This window comes from Falco punctatus, assembly GCF_963210335.1.
Source record: "Falco punctatus genome assembly, chromosome: Z".
Lineage (NCBI taxonomy): Eukaryota > Metazoa > Chordata > Aves > Falconiformes > Falconidae > Falco > Falco punctatus.
This window is the reverse complement of record NC_137586.1, coordinates 24,789,398-24,807,040: the sequence shown is the minus strand read 5'-3', so window position 1 is coordinate 24,807,040 and position 17,643 is coordinate 24,789,398. Positions and strand designations below refer to the sequence as shown.

At 43.0% G+C, this 17,643-nt stretch overlaps 1 protein-coding gene across 1 annotated transcript in view; it reads right to left on the bottom strand.

Annotated features, from left to right (window-relative positions):
• PIK3R1 (phosphoinositide-3-kinase regulatory subunit 1) overlaps nucleotides 1-12,860 on the bottom strand; it is a 61,151-nt gene extending 48,291 nt beyond the window's left edge. Inside the window, exons 1-2 of the mRNA XM_080370863.1 lie at nucleotides 12,712-12,860; nucleotides 7,407-8,167 (exon numbers count right to left, since the gene is read on the bottom strand). Of these exons, the coding sequence (XP_080226989.1) occupies nucleotides 7,407-7,740 (334 nt within the window). The 5' untranslated portion in view covers nucleotides 7,741-8,167; nucleotides 12,712-12,860. The remainder of the gene's footprint in view (nucleotides 1-7,406; nucleotides 8,168-12,711) is intronic.
• Between the last annotated feature and the right edge of the window lie 4,783 nt (nucleotides 12,861-17,643).

The following is a 17,643-nucleotide window of genomic DNA, read 5'->3' as shown; positions in this document are numbered from 1 at the left end:
CCCAACATGCAGAAACTCAATTTAAAAAAAAAAAAAAAAAAAAAGGTCAAAGAAACCACAGAGAAAAATTAGCCTCATCTATGCTTTGCCTATTTAATGAAAAATACTATAGCTACTTGAGAGCTTCTGGAAGCTGAGTGGACCAGAAGTAACTGCTCTTCCTGTACAAGGTCTGCCTTCTGCTGGAGCACCTTCCCATCCTGGATACCATGGAGTGATCTGTCAGCATGGATAGAAATGGAAACTGGCATGTTCAGACCTGCCAAGGGTAGATCTCACTTCTTGCCCTCAACACCTACAATCTCTAGTAAAGAACCTATCTCAGACATTAACCTCTGTGAAATAACTCTTAATGCAGCAAATGATGCCAAGCATATACAAAGAGATCCAGAGGATTATGCAAGTAAATTGTCTGATAGCTAAATGAACTGTTAAAGACCTTTTTCATCATTCACGTCACAGTTTACACAGTAGTTTTGAAGTACAAGATTGTGTTAAAAGATATTTTTAAAGTGTAGAAATCATATACAATTACACCTTTCCCTAGCTCAGGGCAGTAGCATGTTTTTGAAACTCTGTCCTGAGGTTTTTGATTATAGATCCTTATTACCTGAAAAGCTGTCAGCTTAAACATTGTTTTCAAAAGCTGTCTTATATGCAAACTGGCTTATGAAGCGGATCAATATGTGAAAATAAGGAAAATGGGTGCTGTTCTGATGGATGCTGCATACAGCATTCATAAAAGAGTGAACAAAAAGCAGTCAAGTTAGTACAAAGTTACACCTGTTAACACTTTACCAGACGACTTCAGGCAATGTCCAAGGATACAAGCACTTCTATAACAAAGTGCAAAAAATGTAACACATAACAAAAAAGAAAAAAAAATCTCTTCTATTCATGAAACCACAAAATAGGACTGTATTTTAGACATACATAACCACAGTTAATTTTTTTTTAACAAAAAAAAAATTATCTTAAAATTCTCCTAAGTACCTAGATTTACACCAAAGTATTCTCAGGATTTAAATCCTTCTCTAGTTAAAAGTATTTCTTTAAAATCCTGTAATTCCCTTCATCATTCTTAGCTATGAATATAAAGTAGTTCTTTGTATTCTAGCCTTCAGATTGATTTCATGGAAGTTTATCATGGAAAGCAGCTTTGGAACAAGACACAGATGTGAAACAGTGCACAGCCAGCTGCAGTTACACCACCTGTGTTCTTTCACACAAGAAAATCTGGATGCGTACATGGCATCACACAACTATTTATGTGGGCACAGTCATTTGCTTGGGGTGCAGCATGATCCATTCTTGGCAAATACTTAGCACCATGTGTTGCTGAAACTCACGAATTGATGTTATATGCAAGCTTAAAGTAAGAACTGTTTGCTACCCTGTGGGTTTTTTTTCAGATGTTCCTGGATTACCCGTACAGGAACAGATCAAGATGATTCCAAGGGAGAGAAGTAGGCTACTTCATCTTTGCCTTTTTTAAACATGCCCCAGGAGCATTCATGTCAGCAGGAGGTATTAACAGACTGAATCAGTATTACAGAAGGCTAAAGAAAAGTAAACCAAGTCACTCAACATAATGTCACTGTTGTAACTATAAAAAGGCATATAAAAATTGGTGCAATACAAAACAGAAAAATATTTCTACAGCATCAAAATAGGAATGTCTTATTCAGTTTCTTAAAGCAAAATATGTAATAAAAAGCAACATTTTTTTTAGCTTAATTGATACAGCTGAGGGAAAAAGATGCATTTCAGCCACAGAAGCTTTTTCAGGTCTAAGATTATCTTTGAGGCTCAAAAGGGAGTTCGGTGTGCCCCAAGTAATATATTTTTTCCAAAAAATATCGATTTTTCAATTAAAATATTATTTTCAAAAGGTCTGTCTCACTTTTATTCTTATCCTGCAACGATTATAACACAACGTGGAAGACCGTGGTTTTAACCGCCTTCCTTCCTCTTCGTTTCCTTCCTCCTCCACCAGCAGGTGGGGCCACACATCAACCATGAACTTGCTCAGGTCCACCGTTAACGTGCAGTTTGTACTAGTACTTGCAAGCATATCCCTGTGCTTTCTGTGGTGCTTACATAGACTTTTTTAGTTGCTGTCATCCTGATTTTATCACTGTGGAAAAGTGCTCTGCCTCACTTTATCGCAGCCTGCAAAAATCTCTGCTTTCTTTAGCAGGTGGCATGAACGGTTTTCAGATGCATGCGCTCATTGTGGCAGCTAGAAATTTGCCTTGTACACCAAGAAAAGTGAGCTCTAGCAGCTGGCGAAGCTCTATGGCAGGAATCTGCCAACTCCTCGGTGCGAGTCAAAAGCAACCAAATTGAAGTTTGTGACTGCAGGGCAGTTCTGACAAAGGCTTACACGCAAACTAGTTTTTTTAGAATGAATCCAGGGGCTCTGGCTTGAATGGCAAATACATTTACCAAATGAGATAGTGACTCATCACTTCACCCCATAATTTCCTTTTTCCATTTGCCTCAATCAGGAGGGATGATGACTGTTTTATTCCCAGCAGAGGCTCCAGGCTCACTTCATTCCACTCACTCTTATGTCCCCTAATTTACAAATGTAAACAATTTTCAGAAATGCAAGTGCTCTACTGGCTTTATAGCAAAACTAAAGAAAAAAATCCTACAGCATATTCATTCAAGCATGCACACACGGTTTTATGCTCTCCGTCAGTTTGGATCTTTGTCAGACATTGCATAATCTGGTCTCTGAAAGGAAAGTTTCCAAATGTTCTGTGCCATTATCTTTGTCTAATTTGCTGATCTGTATCTGTTCTAGGGAAAAAGTGTAAAGAAAGGAGGTCTCTTTTGGGTTTTTTTTTTGCATTTATTTTTTTTTTAATCTATGTTCTGGTTTCATCACAAGAAGGAAGAGCTTTGGATTATTTTTAGGCTCCAAACCAGCTGAAACTGTATGAAGTGTCAACATCACAACCCTTTGAAGTTACACAGGAAGTTGCAGGAAGCTCCAAAACATGAAAACAGCCAAATTATTCATACAAAGACCTAGTCTGCCCTTCTGCAATCTGACCTTAATTTCAAAGTGGGAATTTGGCATTCCAAGTTAAAGCTGAAAGTGTTTCTGTCAATCAATCAAAGCTTTATGCTTCAAAGTCTGCTTCATTTCAGCCTTCACAAACCAGGTAGGAAAATAATACTGTATGAACCCACTCTAAAGATATGCAGCTGTATCAAATGAGCTGAATCAAAGTTCACAAAACTCAGTTGGACTCAGTACAGCTTATGCACTTTTCATTTGCAAAGGGTTGGGCGAGATGGAGCTAAGTAAGGGGAACCAGCCTTACGTAGCTCCAATTTAAAAAACAAAAACATTTTAAGCCAAAAAAAAAATAATCATATAAAATCTTTACTACTTCACATAAACTTCAGGTGTCTAGCGGAGGGCATAAAGATGACCCCTACAGTGGGTCTGCATTGTTGCAAGTGCCTTGATTCCTCCAGCAGCAGCCAGCCACCTTGCCTGGTAGGAGATTTAAACCTGGGAAAAAGGCATGTTGTACCCGTGAGAGCTCCGCAACAGGAAGATGAACTAAACCTTCCTTGCCATAGCTCTGATGCAGCAGGCCTGAAACTAAAAGCTGCTAAAGACTTCCTGGGGCTCTTGTATCCCCTTAGTTTTCATCTCTCTTCAGAGGCAGTAACACCTGCCTCCCTCCCCAAATACAGACTAAATCTATCTATAACATACGTAAGGTAAAGACAGGCAAAACGCAACAACCCTAAAATTTCAGTCAAGGAGCCTCAGTTCTAGTCTTGACCAGTGGTTCTAGAAACGTAAATGGATCATTGATAAAATACACATCTGGGGAAATATTTGACCTAAGTGTGGTAATGGATAAATTAATGCTTTAATAGAATTTGATACCACCAGCAGTTATTTTAAATATTAAAAGCCAATCTGAAAACAAGAGTTCCCTATTTAAAAGTAAGACTGTGATTGCATAAGACACTGGCCCGATGAACAACTCTGCCCATGTTACTAGCCTCACTGACTGCAAAGTCTGTTCAGATGTCTGTGATTATTTGTGTATGAGTACTGAAGAGTGTGAATACTGGCAGCATTACCTAAACATTGCAATTTTGACCTAATACAAAACAATCTGGACATCAGTGAGCAAGTGATCAAGCTTAACAAGGCCAGGGGGAAAAAAATCATAACAAATAATTAAGTATTAAAGAGTATTGAAATCATTAGAAAGTATTTTCTGAAAAAAATGTAAATCTATGTATGTGGTTTCACAGACTGGTTGAGGCTAGAAGGGACCTCTGGAAAACATCTAGTCCAGTCCCCTGCTAAAGTAGATTCACCTAGAGCAGGTTACACAGAGGTAAAATTTAAATAATTCATATAATTATAGGTATTCTTTAAAATCTCCAGTTAAGTTTCCAATATTCTTATTCAACACATACATAACAGAGGTACATACAGAACTGACTCTTCACAGAATGAAAAAAGTATACGGATTACAAATAACTGAGGTATATTTAATTAGTGTGCTTCCAGTTCCCCATTGATTTGTCATTTTGATCCACAGGAGTTTCAAATGATGAAGTATTGAAAATGTAAGTGTGACTGTGTTTGGTCAAGCAAGTTTCATAGTACCCATTAATTTATTTCAAATACACTCTAGGGGCGTAGAGAGAAGTGTCACCCTGGAAAGAATCTTCTGGCCCACTGGCCATCACATTGGCTGATGGACAGTAAGTGTGCTATCCCCTGCACCAAATCCCATATACAAAATAATAAAGCCACCTGAAAGTCAAACAAACATTGTTATATTATTCTTTATCTGAACTGTATTTCCACCTGCACCTCTGGTTTCACCATAGGTATCATTCTGCTCACTTAATTTCACCTTCCTTTTGTTTTTTTAATAATACTCTTTCGATACAACATTTCCCAAATGCGTTTCTATGATTTAAAGCACCCTCTGCCTTAGTTCTTTACAGTTATAAGATCTGTAAAGAGATCACTTCTTATTACTTTTCACAATTTTAAGTTAACACACATTGTTTTAGAAGTAATTAAACCTAACTCTTGAGCTATTCGGAGTTCAAAATTCAGTGTTTCCCCTCCCTAATTATGTTGAAGGTCTAATCCCTGATCCTAGGGCATTACTGAAGTTGCCTAGCCTTTCACATGATGCTTACAATCTTCAATTCAAAAAGGAGTTTTGGGAACTTAGGGTTTTGGGGTTTTTTTTCATCAGAAAAATACAAGGCTGGATTGCAACCTGATTCTAAAACATTTTGGAGCGTGACAGGATCACTTGTGAAGACTTTGAGATTAAGATTCCCAGTTAAATTAGCACATCTTGTTTCAAATCCCACACTCTCAAGGTATTAAAAATAAATGCATTGTATGTAAATAGTACTCTGTCCAGAAGCTATAAACTTCAGTTTAAGAGACCTCTAGTCACTAATGCTCAGGGCATCGTCTCATTCCAAGGAAGTAGGAAAGCTTTTATTTAATCAGAGCACCCAGATCTGCAGCAGAATTTCCCAGAGTAACTCCCTGCAGCTGAAACTCCCTTAAACATCTGTTAGAAACACAGCCCCTGGGCAGGCTGGGAAACGGCAACATTAACACAGGGGCCTCCCAGCACAGCCTTGTGGCCAGCTCACATCGTGAAGCTGTGAACAGGAGCATCAAGTAAGCATGAGTTCAGAGACCAAGCAACTTAATAAAGCACCATTTGACGTTTAAAGCAACAAATACCTGAAAGCCTGGGATGCCAGTTACTTCACCACAGCACACACATGTAAAGAATGACATTTTCTTTCTATCCTCCACCTCCTAAAATGACCTGTCAGCACTGAGGTGTCTATCCAAAGAGTCATGTTTATTCTGCTGCTACATACTATGCAGACAACCATCTCTGCAGGTGGGTTAAGAAAAAAAGTCACTGTTACCTCATCAGCACATTAATATCCAATACAAGGAATGATCGAAGAAGTAATGGTGTTTTCTTCCAAAAGCAAATACCCCAATTTCAGAATTAATCTAATAAGAAGCCAAGAGACTTTAATGAATAGAGGCTGAGAGTCTGAGGACTTGAGGAACAGGGACAGTATGAACTACAATGCCACTATACTCCCATCTGCCCCCCACCTTCATTCTAGCAATGACGTACACCTAGGCATTATACACTTGCAAGCAATTCTTGAGTGTTTAAGGACGTTACTACTTAAACCAGTTCAGATTTACTCTTTGTTAAGTCCCCACCAACCTAGAAATGCTTCTGCCAGGTCTCCACATACAATTTCTGTACTTCTGTTATCTTTGTTGCTTATCAACATGGTGGCATGGAAGCTGATAAACTGATACCACAACTTTGCAAGTGATGGTACAAAGATTTCTGTGGAGGCAGAGGGTGATGAGACTATTCACGACTATGTGAGAACCAGGATCACATACTACATACAACCTGTACTTCCTACAGATACAAACATTGAGAATTTAAGAAGTTTTATATCCTGAAGCAATATAAGTACCAACATAAAATCTACCCTAAGATGGACTTGGCTTGCTGTACGTTAACTGTAACTCCAAATACCTTAATATCAGTAGGTAAAGGAGACAACTTGGAAGAAAGTTGGGTTTTTTTTACCCTAAAGTTCCTCCAATTAAAAAAGAGAAGGCTCTTCTACTAACAGAAGAGTTCTGATCAGATTCTGAGTTCTGCCTAACATACTGCTGCAAATGTAGGTTTAGAAAGCAATTTATGTTTAAACAAAGGAAATATCTTCCTCTGTTTATACAAATGCTATTTTTTCTACTGCATGCCTACCCCCAAAAAACATTAATCTGAATTCCTCTTTATCATTATCCCACTGTTCATTTTTAAGTACCTGCTCTTACCTGTGACATTAAAGCTAAGCCCCCATGACAAAGTACGGGTTTTTTTCTGTTAACAAGAGATTTCTGATAGGAACCTACTGTTTATTTGGAATTCGCACTGTCAGATTCACCAAGGAGTTTCTCAATATTGAGTCTCATAAATGACAGAGGGAAAAATTTCCACCAGCTTCTTAGAAACCTAAAATAAATGCTATCCTGCTCATTCACTGTGTCTTTACAGTTGTGAATTAGAAGCATACTTTCCAACCTGTGAGATGTACCTCACAGCTAGTTATTGGTCTCTGTGGTGCCTGAGACAAAGGACACAAAATTATAAAGCATGTGAGGTAACTATTATGAAGTAGAAACAATTCTTGACTGAAATGAGCCATGCACTAAAAAAGCTGACCAGCAGGTGTTATACACATAAATGTACAGTCAGACAAGTCTATGAAACAAAAATAGCTGAAAAACATGGAACACACACACAACTTCTGAGAATACTACTGACCTTGTTGCTCACTCTCTGCTTCAACTTTTGCAGGACTTGGTGCTACAGGAAGGGGCCGAGGAGGACGAGGCTTCGGAGTTGGGGGAGATATTTTTTTTCTTCCGATGTACTCTACGTAAGTTCCTGGAAAATCCCCCCTTTCTCCTGTGGTTTCATTAAAGCCATTTAACCAACCAATTTCCTCAGGCTTTGCTTCTTCTCCTTCATTGAATCCAAGTGCTAGTAAGGTACCCTTATTCACAGTTAATATATCTCCTAAGTGCAAGTCAATGTCCTCCTCTCGCTCTTTTTTGTAGTCATATAAAGCTCTGTATTGATATCCTTCGGCACTCATCTTGGCAAACAATTTAACATTCAAAAGTGTTATTAAACAGTATCAAAATGTGATTGTCCAGTTATATTTTTATATACAGAGAGATTCAAGATGCATTAAATGGGATAATAAAAATGTCAATAGCAACATCTAAGTAATAAAATCCACCAGAGAATCAAAAAGCACCAGGATCTGTCATTTCACTGCTGATGTTTTTACTAATGTATTTATTCTGAGACTGTGATTGTCGCAGAAGTGTGTGTTCCACTTCTATGTCTAGCAATATTCTTCCAATTAGTTCCTTTTCTGGGCTTGCTGGCTCTTCTGGATGTCCATGCTCAACTTCAGCTGACTCTTGTAGCTGGTCACACCTTCTTCAGATGCACTTGCCACAGACTGCCCACGAACCTCAAATATCCTGCCACTGAACTCTACACACGTGCTTTTCCTGGAAAAAGAAGAAAAAAAAAAAAAAAAAGAGAAAACTGGTGAAATCATTCTCTTCATAATCATGCACTTGGGAATCCATTTATGACAGATTTTCTGCAACCCTGGCAGAGCCCTAAATAACAAAGTGACTTCACAACAACATCTGCCACCTAATGTTTGCATTTTTATAATGGATGTATGTCTAAATACTTGAAACAAATTTGCACCCCTGCAGTATGAGGCATGCTTCTTTCTCTGTGGCTTATGGCTACTGAAGTCTCAGAGTAAGAGGGCTAGGCCCTGGAGAGATCCCTGTATTGCAATATCTAGTCTGATGGCAAGACTTCACATGTTATGTCCCTGAAGACACACACGGCCACAACCCTTCCCTGTAAGAGGTCTGGCCGGGACAGAGGAGGAGCTCACTGTAATTAGTGCTGATGCTCCCCACTGGGGTATCCAATCTCCTGCTGTTTGTTCAGAGGGTGAGGCTGGGCAACAAACCCCAGCCCAAGGCCTATATTCCAAAAACATATTGGAGGGAGGGGTCTTTTCAAAAATCTGCAGAACCAAAAGATCCTAAGTGCTTTTACTTGATGAGTACCGTATTTCTTTTTCCTTAAAAAGAGAAGCTTCCCGACTCCCCCATCTTACAGATGTTTTTTAATGTGTTTGTGGTATTAACACTAGAAAAGCAATCAGCAACTGAAACAGGCACACCCAGACCACCTAAGCACACTAGCAGGAGGAAAGCATCAAGCTTTATGTTTAAATTATGCTAAAGGCAAGAGAATACAGGCCTGAACATTCAACTCAAGGTTGCCCAACCATGAAGTAAAAAGGAAAGATATGACTAAAATAAAATTATTTTAGAAAACAGTAGCTTAAAGACATACAGAAAAGTGAAAGTTTTCTAAACATTATTTCAACTGTTCCTCATTTTCATCTACTTAAAAAGACAAGCCCAATCATAATTTGAAATGCTACACTGGGAACCAGAAAGTGCTAACTTTGTGTAGTTTAGAATAGAATAAAAGACCCAAGGGGACTATGTCATATCAGTAGGTGAAATATTGTCTGTGTAATATACAGAAAGCTGATTTTTTTGAGAAACACTTCCTTTTACATTGTAGAAACACCAGTAGACACGGCTGGAACAGGGAACATCTGACAGCTCTTTTCCACACCATTTTCTCTGATGTCTAGTCATCAAGTTGCTGGAACATACTAACGGACAAACTAAAAAGTGTTAATAAGAATGTATATAGGCTTCATTTGCCAATGAATGACCCCAATCCCTAATTTGTATGCAGCTCCTCTTCAGTCCATCAGGTCTAGTTATAATTCCCTGCGGCTTGTTGCACAACATCTCTTGTAACAGAACAAAGAAGAAAAATCTTGTAAATTCTGAAAGAACTTGCTTATCATCCCTTGCAACCAGTTTTTGCTGTAGGAAACAATTATCTGAGTCTGAATTAGACTTCTCATTTCAAAAAGCCTACACACAAGTATTTATTTTAATAATTTGCAAATCTATCCACGTGGATTAGGCATCCAGCTCCTACCAAAATTTTAATGAGAAATTTCTGCAGCCACTTCTGAAAAACCAAACTATGCTGCATAGCTCACACTACCAAATATCAGATGTTGCAATTAGCATGAAGAGTTTCACTGATATTTCATTGTGCCTCGTCTACCAGAAAGCGTAGAGACAAAAATTAGAGGGAAAGAAAAGGAAACAAAAAACTAAAGCACAAGTATCAATTAAACTGCACAGAAGCCTTTTCAAAAGTATGGGTTCCTCCCATTTCATATAGCAAGGGAACAAAACGCACTAACACACCTTAGATCTAAGTGTTGGAGCTAACCTAAATGTTTCCAGTCAAAACCAACTACGCACAGCAAAACCTGCTAGAAAATTACCACTTTGACTGCATTAAGTATTCCGAAATATTTATTTTCTTTTTAAGAAAGGTTGAACAAATACTCTGCTACAGCTTACTTCACTCCTACTGCCTACGGGCATTTTGGCAGTCAACGAAGTCGGTCTTCTAAACACGGCGTGATTTAACTAACTTTACCTACTCCTCTGATCTTTTATTATCAAATGTGTCACAGCAACTTTACGGCCAGATATTTAAAATGAGTGTCTCTTATGCTTGATCTGACAATACGGAACTGGAAATGTCGTAATAACATAAAATCTGCTTATGACAGTTTTTAAGTCTATTTTAAAAACTCAAAACCTGAATCAGATAGGACAAAAGGTCTGATTTACTGTGTGTTAGAATAACGCAATGCAGTTACGGTAGCAAAGTTTCTCTAAATCCAGTTACCACTGGTTCATACTCACTCCTCAGCACTGCTCTCAGTACAGGGCCCTCAGCATCCTATCCTCTAACTGATCCTGGAGTTAACCAGGAGACACTCCCATGGGTGAGCCATGCTGAATTTCTTGGATTTATGCCTTTTTCTATTCTCACTATCTGTCAGAGACTCAGACTCCAAGAACCTTGCAGAGGGCCCTAGCACAGGGACAGATACCAATTCTCCACACCAGCCTGGTAACACTGCAGCGCGTCCAAAGAGCCCTGTTTGACAGTTCTTTACTTACTGTTTTGTTAAGATCCCATATAGACAAATTCCCTTTACTCCGAGTGAAGTTACATGGGCTCTGCACTCACGACATTTTGACTCAAATTGACTTAAGCTGAGCAGTCTTAAAATAAATAGCTCTGAGACCATCTTAAGCAGAGAGGAAAAAACAAACCAAACATTTAAGGCAAGAAACATTGTTACATTTGAGATGATGTATTACTGGATTTCCATTTGGCCGGTGGAATGGAAAAGGAGGAAGGAGTATTGCAGGGAATCAAACGCTCATTTGTTTTTTATTTACTGTCTAAGAGCTTGATCCCAGTGAAAGATTCCTGAGTTCAGGCAGAACTCTCGCCTCTCAGCGGAATGGTTTATGGTAGGCACTTTAACAGTTTTAACATTTAAAATTCAACAGAAAAATTCAACAAAAGATTCTTGTAAACTTAGGTGGAAAAGGAAGGGGACACAAAAGCTTTCCCTCCACTCCCCCCTTCTCCCTCTGTCAAAAATGATGTTTGGCTCCCACTCCACTGGTACCCAAGCATTTCCTCCCATGCTAGCTAGCATTCCTTTGGCAACAGAGAATAAAAACTTCAACTCCACAACTCCCAACTACCAGCCCAACCACAGGCGTGCATGTGTGCTGTTTATACGGCAGCCCTATATAAGACAGCAAAGATTTTCTTCAGCTTTATATTAACACATTTAACAACCATTTCTCCTTGTACAGCCACCTCTCTCATATTCAAAAAAATCCCTAGGGAAACAGTGCCTAATACGAACTTTCCTGCTACTGCAATTATAAACTTCATCAATAGAAGAGTGGACGGATGTACTTAGTGAGGCACTGAAATAACGAGAACTGAAGTATAAGTGGAGAATTTGCTTGGAGACTGACTCTTCTCCCCACTAGGTGTCTACACACCTGTAACACCAACCGCAGTCATCTCTGAAGTAAGATGCTGCTGCTCTCCAAAGGGAGATGACCAAGGTAAGTTACACGTGAGAACACTATTTTCTGCAAGAAAGGGAGCTCCATGATATATCGTGAGGAAAGAGATGCATACTTATTATACCTTTATACCACTTCCAGTCTTTGGAAGAGTGATTTCGAGCCTGTGGAGATTCTACCGCTGAACAAATCCAAATACATACACATGGAAGAAGTACATTAACTTCACTGCGGACACTGTAAAACGCATCCCATTCCGAAACGTCTCAAAGACTTCATACGAGCTGCAAAGCTATGGAAGAAGGTAGGGGGGCGTCATGACAGTTTTAGAAAAGAAGCTTAAACCATAATTAAAAAAAACAAGGAAGACAGTACAGACTGAGCCCCACTCCTGTTAAGAGGCCCGCCAGTTACGCCCTCTGGGAGCCCTGCACCGACACGCACCCGGTCTGCGGCCCCCGCCGCTGGGCAGCCGCTCTCCAGGAGCCGCAGTCGGGCCGCGTCCGGGGGACGCTACCCCGCGGCGCCGGGCAGGGGTGCGCGCAGACGGCGCTCCCCGCACCGCGGCCGCCAGCCGGCCGGTGCAGCAGCACGGGTCCCCGCGCCGCACGGCAGGATCGGGGCTCCCAGGCAGCCCCGCGGTGGCCGGGCCTCGCCCCCGGCACGGCGCGCCGCCCGCCCTGCCCGACCAGGAAGCGCCGAGCCGGGCCGCCCCCGGCCGCGGGGGGCGAAGAGAAGCACGGCCGGCCGCGGGGCTCGGCCTCGGCAGCAGCGGGCGGCCCGCCCGGGCCTGCCGCGCCGGAGGGCTCAGCGGTGCGGCAGCCGGCCCGGACGGGGGGGAAAGTTGCACGCGGCGGCGGCGCTCCCGCCGGACCTGTCACCCCGCCGGGGCGGCCGGTGCCCGGGTCCCGGGAGGCCGCCCGGTCCCGCGCCGCCCGGCCCCACTCCCCTGCCTCGGCGGCCGCTCGCGAAACATCGCCAGGTGAGGCGGCCGCGGCGGCAACTCTCTTTACCTTCACTCAGCCGCAGCGGCGGCGGCACCGCCACCGTCCGCCGCCGGGGAACCGCCGCCGCGCCGCCCCGCGCTCCTCCGCCGCGCGTCCGTCCCGCCGCGCGCTCAGCCCGCGCTTCTCCCGGCCGCGCTCGCCGCCCCAATGTCTCAGCAGCGCCGTGCCCGCCGTCGGCCACGCCCCCGCCCCGCCCCCGGCGCGCCCGCCAATCCGCGCCTCTGCCGCCGCCGCCCCGCCCCGCGCCGCCCCGCCCGCTGGCTGGCGGCGGCCGAGGGGCGGTGCCTTGCCGCCGCCCGCCGCAGGCAGGCCCGCGGGGCTGACAGCCGGCGGCGGTGTTGCGTTGCTCGCGGTACTCGCCCGCGGCCGAGGGGGACCGGCGCGGCAGCCCCCAGGCGCGGTGCCGGCGAGGCATGGGCGCCCTCGCGGCAGGCCGGGCCCGGCCAGGCCAGGCCGGCAGCGGCGGTGAGCGGAGCACGTGCTGCTCCTAGTCCCTCTTCGGGGATTTTTCTCCCCTTTTCTCCTGCCCTCCCGCCCGAATTACGCTGGCGGTGTGAGCTGCACGGCGGCTCTGCTCCCCAGCAGGTCCGGAGCCGGGCCGGGCTGCCCTGCCTCGTCGGGCTGGTGGTGGCCCGCCCGGGGCTACACTCCGGGGAACCGCTGTCGACCCGCCCCTGGGCCCTGCCCACCGCCGTGCCATGCCAGAGCCCCTCGGCCCCGAAGTAGCCAGAGCTGCCCTGCAGCGGGCACCGTGGAACGGGTGGAGGTGGGAGCTGTATGCGGCAACAGAGATCATCACTTGATGCCCTTAATGACCCTCACAGGGTGCCCGAGTTTGCTGGGCTCCGTGCGCGGCAGAAAAAAATGTCATATGCCCTGCCTCACGGAGTGCAGAGCCTCCGGTGCATCTGGCAACGCGGGGGTGTGACACCACCGCCAGGTTGCAGCGGGAGAGCTGTGCTGCTGAGGTACTGCTGTGTTTGAACAGGTCTCTGTTTATCTTTAGATACTAAATATGTGTACATATGTTACCGTGACTCAGTCCTTGTAGGTGTCACTGTGAAAGAGGAGAAAGTGGTTTAAACAGAGTTATAACACATCCAGGCTGTCAAGGAATGGATGCAAGGGCAGCTATGCAAGAAGTAAGCTAAGGGTTCATTGAGGCCTGTGCTGTGAATACAGGTGCTAGGGGTTGACCTGATTAAAAGCTGCCAAATGAGAGACAGGTAGAACATCGAAAATGTTTGCCGCGGACAGAATGCGAGGAAATGCCCTGTGCAAGACTGTAGAGACCATAAAGTAAGACAGCCTGAAGCCTTATGATTGAAAGACTATATGTTGCTGGGGATGGGGACAGTGGTGGTGGTGGTGTGTGTGTGGGGAAATCCGCCTTGCTTTAATTTGGCAGTTGGGCATTCTGAAACTGAGAATTACCATATGGTCTGATCGTGGACAACAGACAGGAGAAGTGGAATGATTTTAGTACAAATAGGTGTAATTAGTTTTTGCCATGTTCGGTAGATCAGTGTGCATGGTTTTGGAACCATTTTTTTTTCCTGAAAAATGTTCTAAGCTAAGAAATCTGGTTCTCCTGAGTATGGGGGGAAAGTGGAAATCTCTCATCAGCCATAATGTCTTTAAAATGTGATCTTCCATGGCCTCTTATGCTTTGGAGGGGATTTTACTTTTTTCCTCATTGAGTTCCTAACTTTGCAAGCTTCCAAGAGACACTGGAAGGATGTTTCCTGACACCATTCACCCATTAGTCATTTCTGCATTGATTCATTAGGACTCAGTTCACTTCAGGACTGCAGATGAGAGAAGATGACAGCTCCTAAGGCTGCTAGGGTGACAGCATTGATCTGACACCATATGGGGGCTGGAAGGCTGCAGCTGTGGACTCACTGGATTCAGTCCCTGGAAAATGGTAAAAATGCCTTCATTAGCCTAACTAGCAATCTAAACACACAGAATGACCTTTAAGCTAAACACTTATTTTGAAACAGAGACTGGTGTTTGTACGTAAGCAAAAGCATTACTGTAATTTAAATACTAAATAGTAAAATTGTTGAGGGGAGTAACAGCTTTTGTCTCATACAGTTTTTTGTGGGATTGAAAATACAGGCAGAAGCAGAGTTAAGAAAGAATGTTACATTTCTTCTGTCCAGACTGCTGTCTGTGGCGTTTGCTGTTGCTGAGGGCAAAAACAGCATGGATTTTGAAGGGGATTAGACAGACTGGCTGGTTGGAATGCCAGTCCTGGGCACCGGCCTGACAATGGGTATTTAGAGGAACTAAAAACCTCTCCAGTAATGGTTCCCAATTGGTGAGACTAGACTTGTCTCACAGGTGAAATGCAGGGCTACAGTCAATGGCTGGTGTTTGTCACTGAGAGGAAAGTCTCCAGGGTAGGGTGACCTGGAGACCAGGTCTCCTGGACCAGGACAGGTCCAGGACCTCCTTCTTGCCTTTCCTGTCTAGTAACTGAGCATCTCAGTCTCTGCTTTCTTTACCAGTTTTTGTCCCTGAACTTGACTTTTGAGTTCACTTTGAGCACTTCACTTGCTGCTTTCTCTGTCAATCAAGGAGGAAAGGGACACAAAAGAGGGAAAGTAGGCAACAGCAGCAGGTTGCTTTGTTGCACCCCTTGCTGGATTTATTGTCATACCTTTTGTGACTTCTGTCTCAAGGTCACTTGTCACAATGGCTCCCTCACATCCCTTTCCCCACAGACCCCAGCATTATCCCAGTCTCTCCAGGAATAATTTGCTATGTCTAAACTTGGTAGGGGAAGGCTATGCAATAAGGTTGCTCTAGGAACATTACAAGGCACTACTCTAGTGTAAAGCTTGTCCTAATAAGGGCAAGGATGTGCAAGTTGAAAACCTGGGTTTTTTCTTCAATCAGCTACTTTTCAGAAGGTCTTAAGTACTACATAAAGTTTTGCATATAAAGCTTATGGTGGGCATAATGCATGTAGATGTGTTGATTAGGTCTATATTTGTTGAGAAGGAATTCTTGACCAATTGAAAGGTGAAGTCATTGAGGCAATGTGTAAACAGGAGGGTTTGTCAAGGCAAAGGTTGGTGAAGAGAAGAAAAGACAGAAGGGTGAAATATGGGTAGAGTGCAAGATTATCAAGGTACAAGTCATACACATTTGTTCTTGCTAAGGAAGACAACTGTAGTCTCCATCTGTCAGGAGTCCTCGAGTATTTCTGCCAGAGGCTGCTCAGGGGAAGACAATAAAAAAAGTAAGCAGGTCTCTTGTTCAGTACTACTATGAATTGAGCCTTTGCATCTTACCTCTGGGTAAACTTTATTTCATAAAGGTTATGCAGCACTGGAGAGAATCTACTCTGGAGGTTCCCTTTCCTCTGGCACAAAGAGTTCAGCTTGATCTTAGAAAGGAAATTTTAAAGTATGAAAACTGAGAGGAAAAAAACACACTCATCAGAGGATCTGTGGGGAAAGCAGAGTTCCCAGAGTATCAGATCTCATCCGCTGTGACTGGCAAACTCAATTTCTCTTCTTTACTGGCACATTTTAAGCAGGGATATTTCCTTCTGTTTCTTCTAAGATACCAAGGCAAATCCATTTGTAAAGTAAAGATACCTAGATTAGCAGATTTTTTAAGTGCTGAATGTGATCCCCTGGGACAGCGTGAGCAAAGGTTGAAGATTCCATGCAAGGGAGTTCTATTGGAATATACTTTAGGTGTGATGAATGCTAATGGCACATGTCATTTCTAAGTTCAGAAGAGAGTCCTGTGATTTCTGACATAATAATTGTACCATCCTGCAGCAGTGGTTTTTTCAGCCAGCTGATTTGAAGGTTGAAGCTGAAAAAGAATCAACACTTACATTCTTTCTTACTCCCAAAGACGAAAATGAATTCATACAGTGTAACTATGCAGTTCTACTAGCACATATTGCTGATTGACTCACATAAAATTCCCGAAGGAGTGACCTTAGTCAAGTCAGGAAAGCAACAGGAAAAACTGTCCATAGTTATTGTAGACATGAATTAAATACAAAATAAATGAAATGGATCACAAGAAGGACAAGCATTAAAGACCGTGAATGGTGACGTTTTCCTGTCATAGCCAGGACAAAGAAAATATTGCTGTTCAAACGTGGGTTTAAGTGTGTTTCAGAAGACAAAACAGCGGCATAAAAGGCAAGTTTCTTCACTTCGTAAAAGCATTTTAACATAAAAAGGAAAAGAATGGGCATAAAATAAGATGGGGAAAAAGGAAACAAAGCTTGCTATCATATTAAAAATCAGAGAAGTAAGCCTGACAGCCTTCATGTTAAAACTGGAAGGAAGCTGATGAGCAGTGTGCCAGTCGTGCTGGGCATCACAGCATGGTTTGATTTGAATTTATTTCAGTTCTGTGGGAAGGATAGGATGGCTTCTATCTGGCTAAAAACCTGACATCAGCAGTAAATGTCAGTGTTTCAGCTAATGAGACAAATCTGCCTTTGTAGACGTTTCCAGTGTATGATTCATTTCATGCTATGGTGGACATCTAAGGCTTTTTTCCATTCTTCAAGATACAGCGCCAGCTGAGGAGGTGCTGGAATCTCCATCAGTGGAGGTTTTTAGGAAAGCTAGTCAAACAGCTGCATGGCAGAGATAACTGGTTGTCCTGCCTCGGCCAGAGACGTGGTATAGATGACCACTGGAGGTGTTTTTATGGTTCTCTAAGTGCACATATATATGAATTATCAGAAGACAGAAACCCTGAGAAATCATACTTTTGCTTAATTAAATATTCCCACCAGAAGCAAAGTGGCCCAAAAATTGCTCCCCTTCACCTACCTGATATCTGAAAACTAGATGACTGTAGTTGTAAAAGCAGAAGGCCTTCCCTGTGCAATATGATCTGTTAGCAAGGACTTTCTCCAGTTTGCTTTGGAGCACATTCCTAAAACAC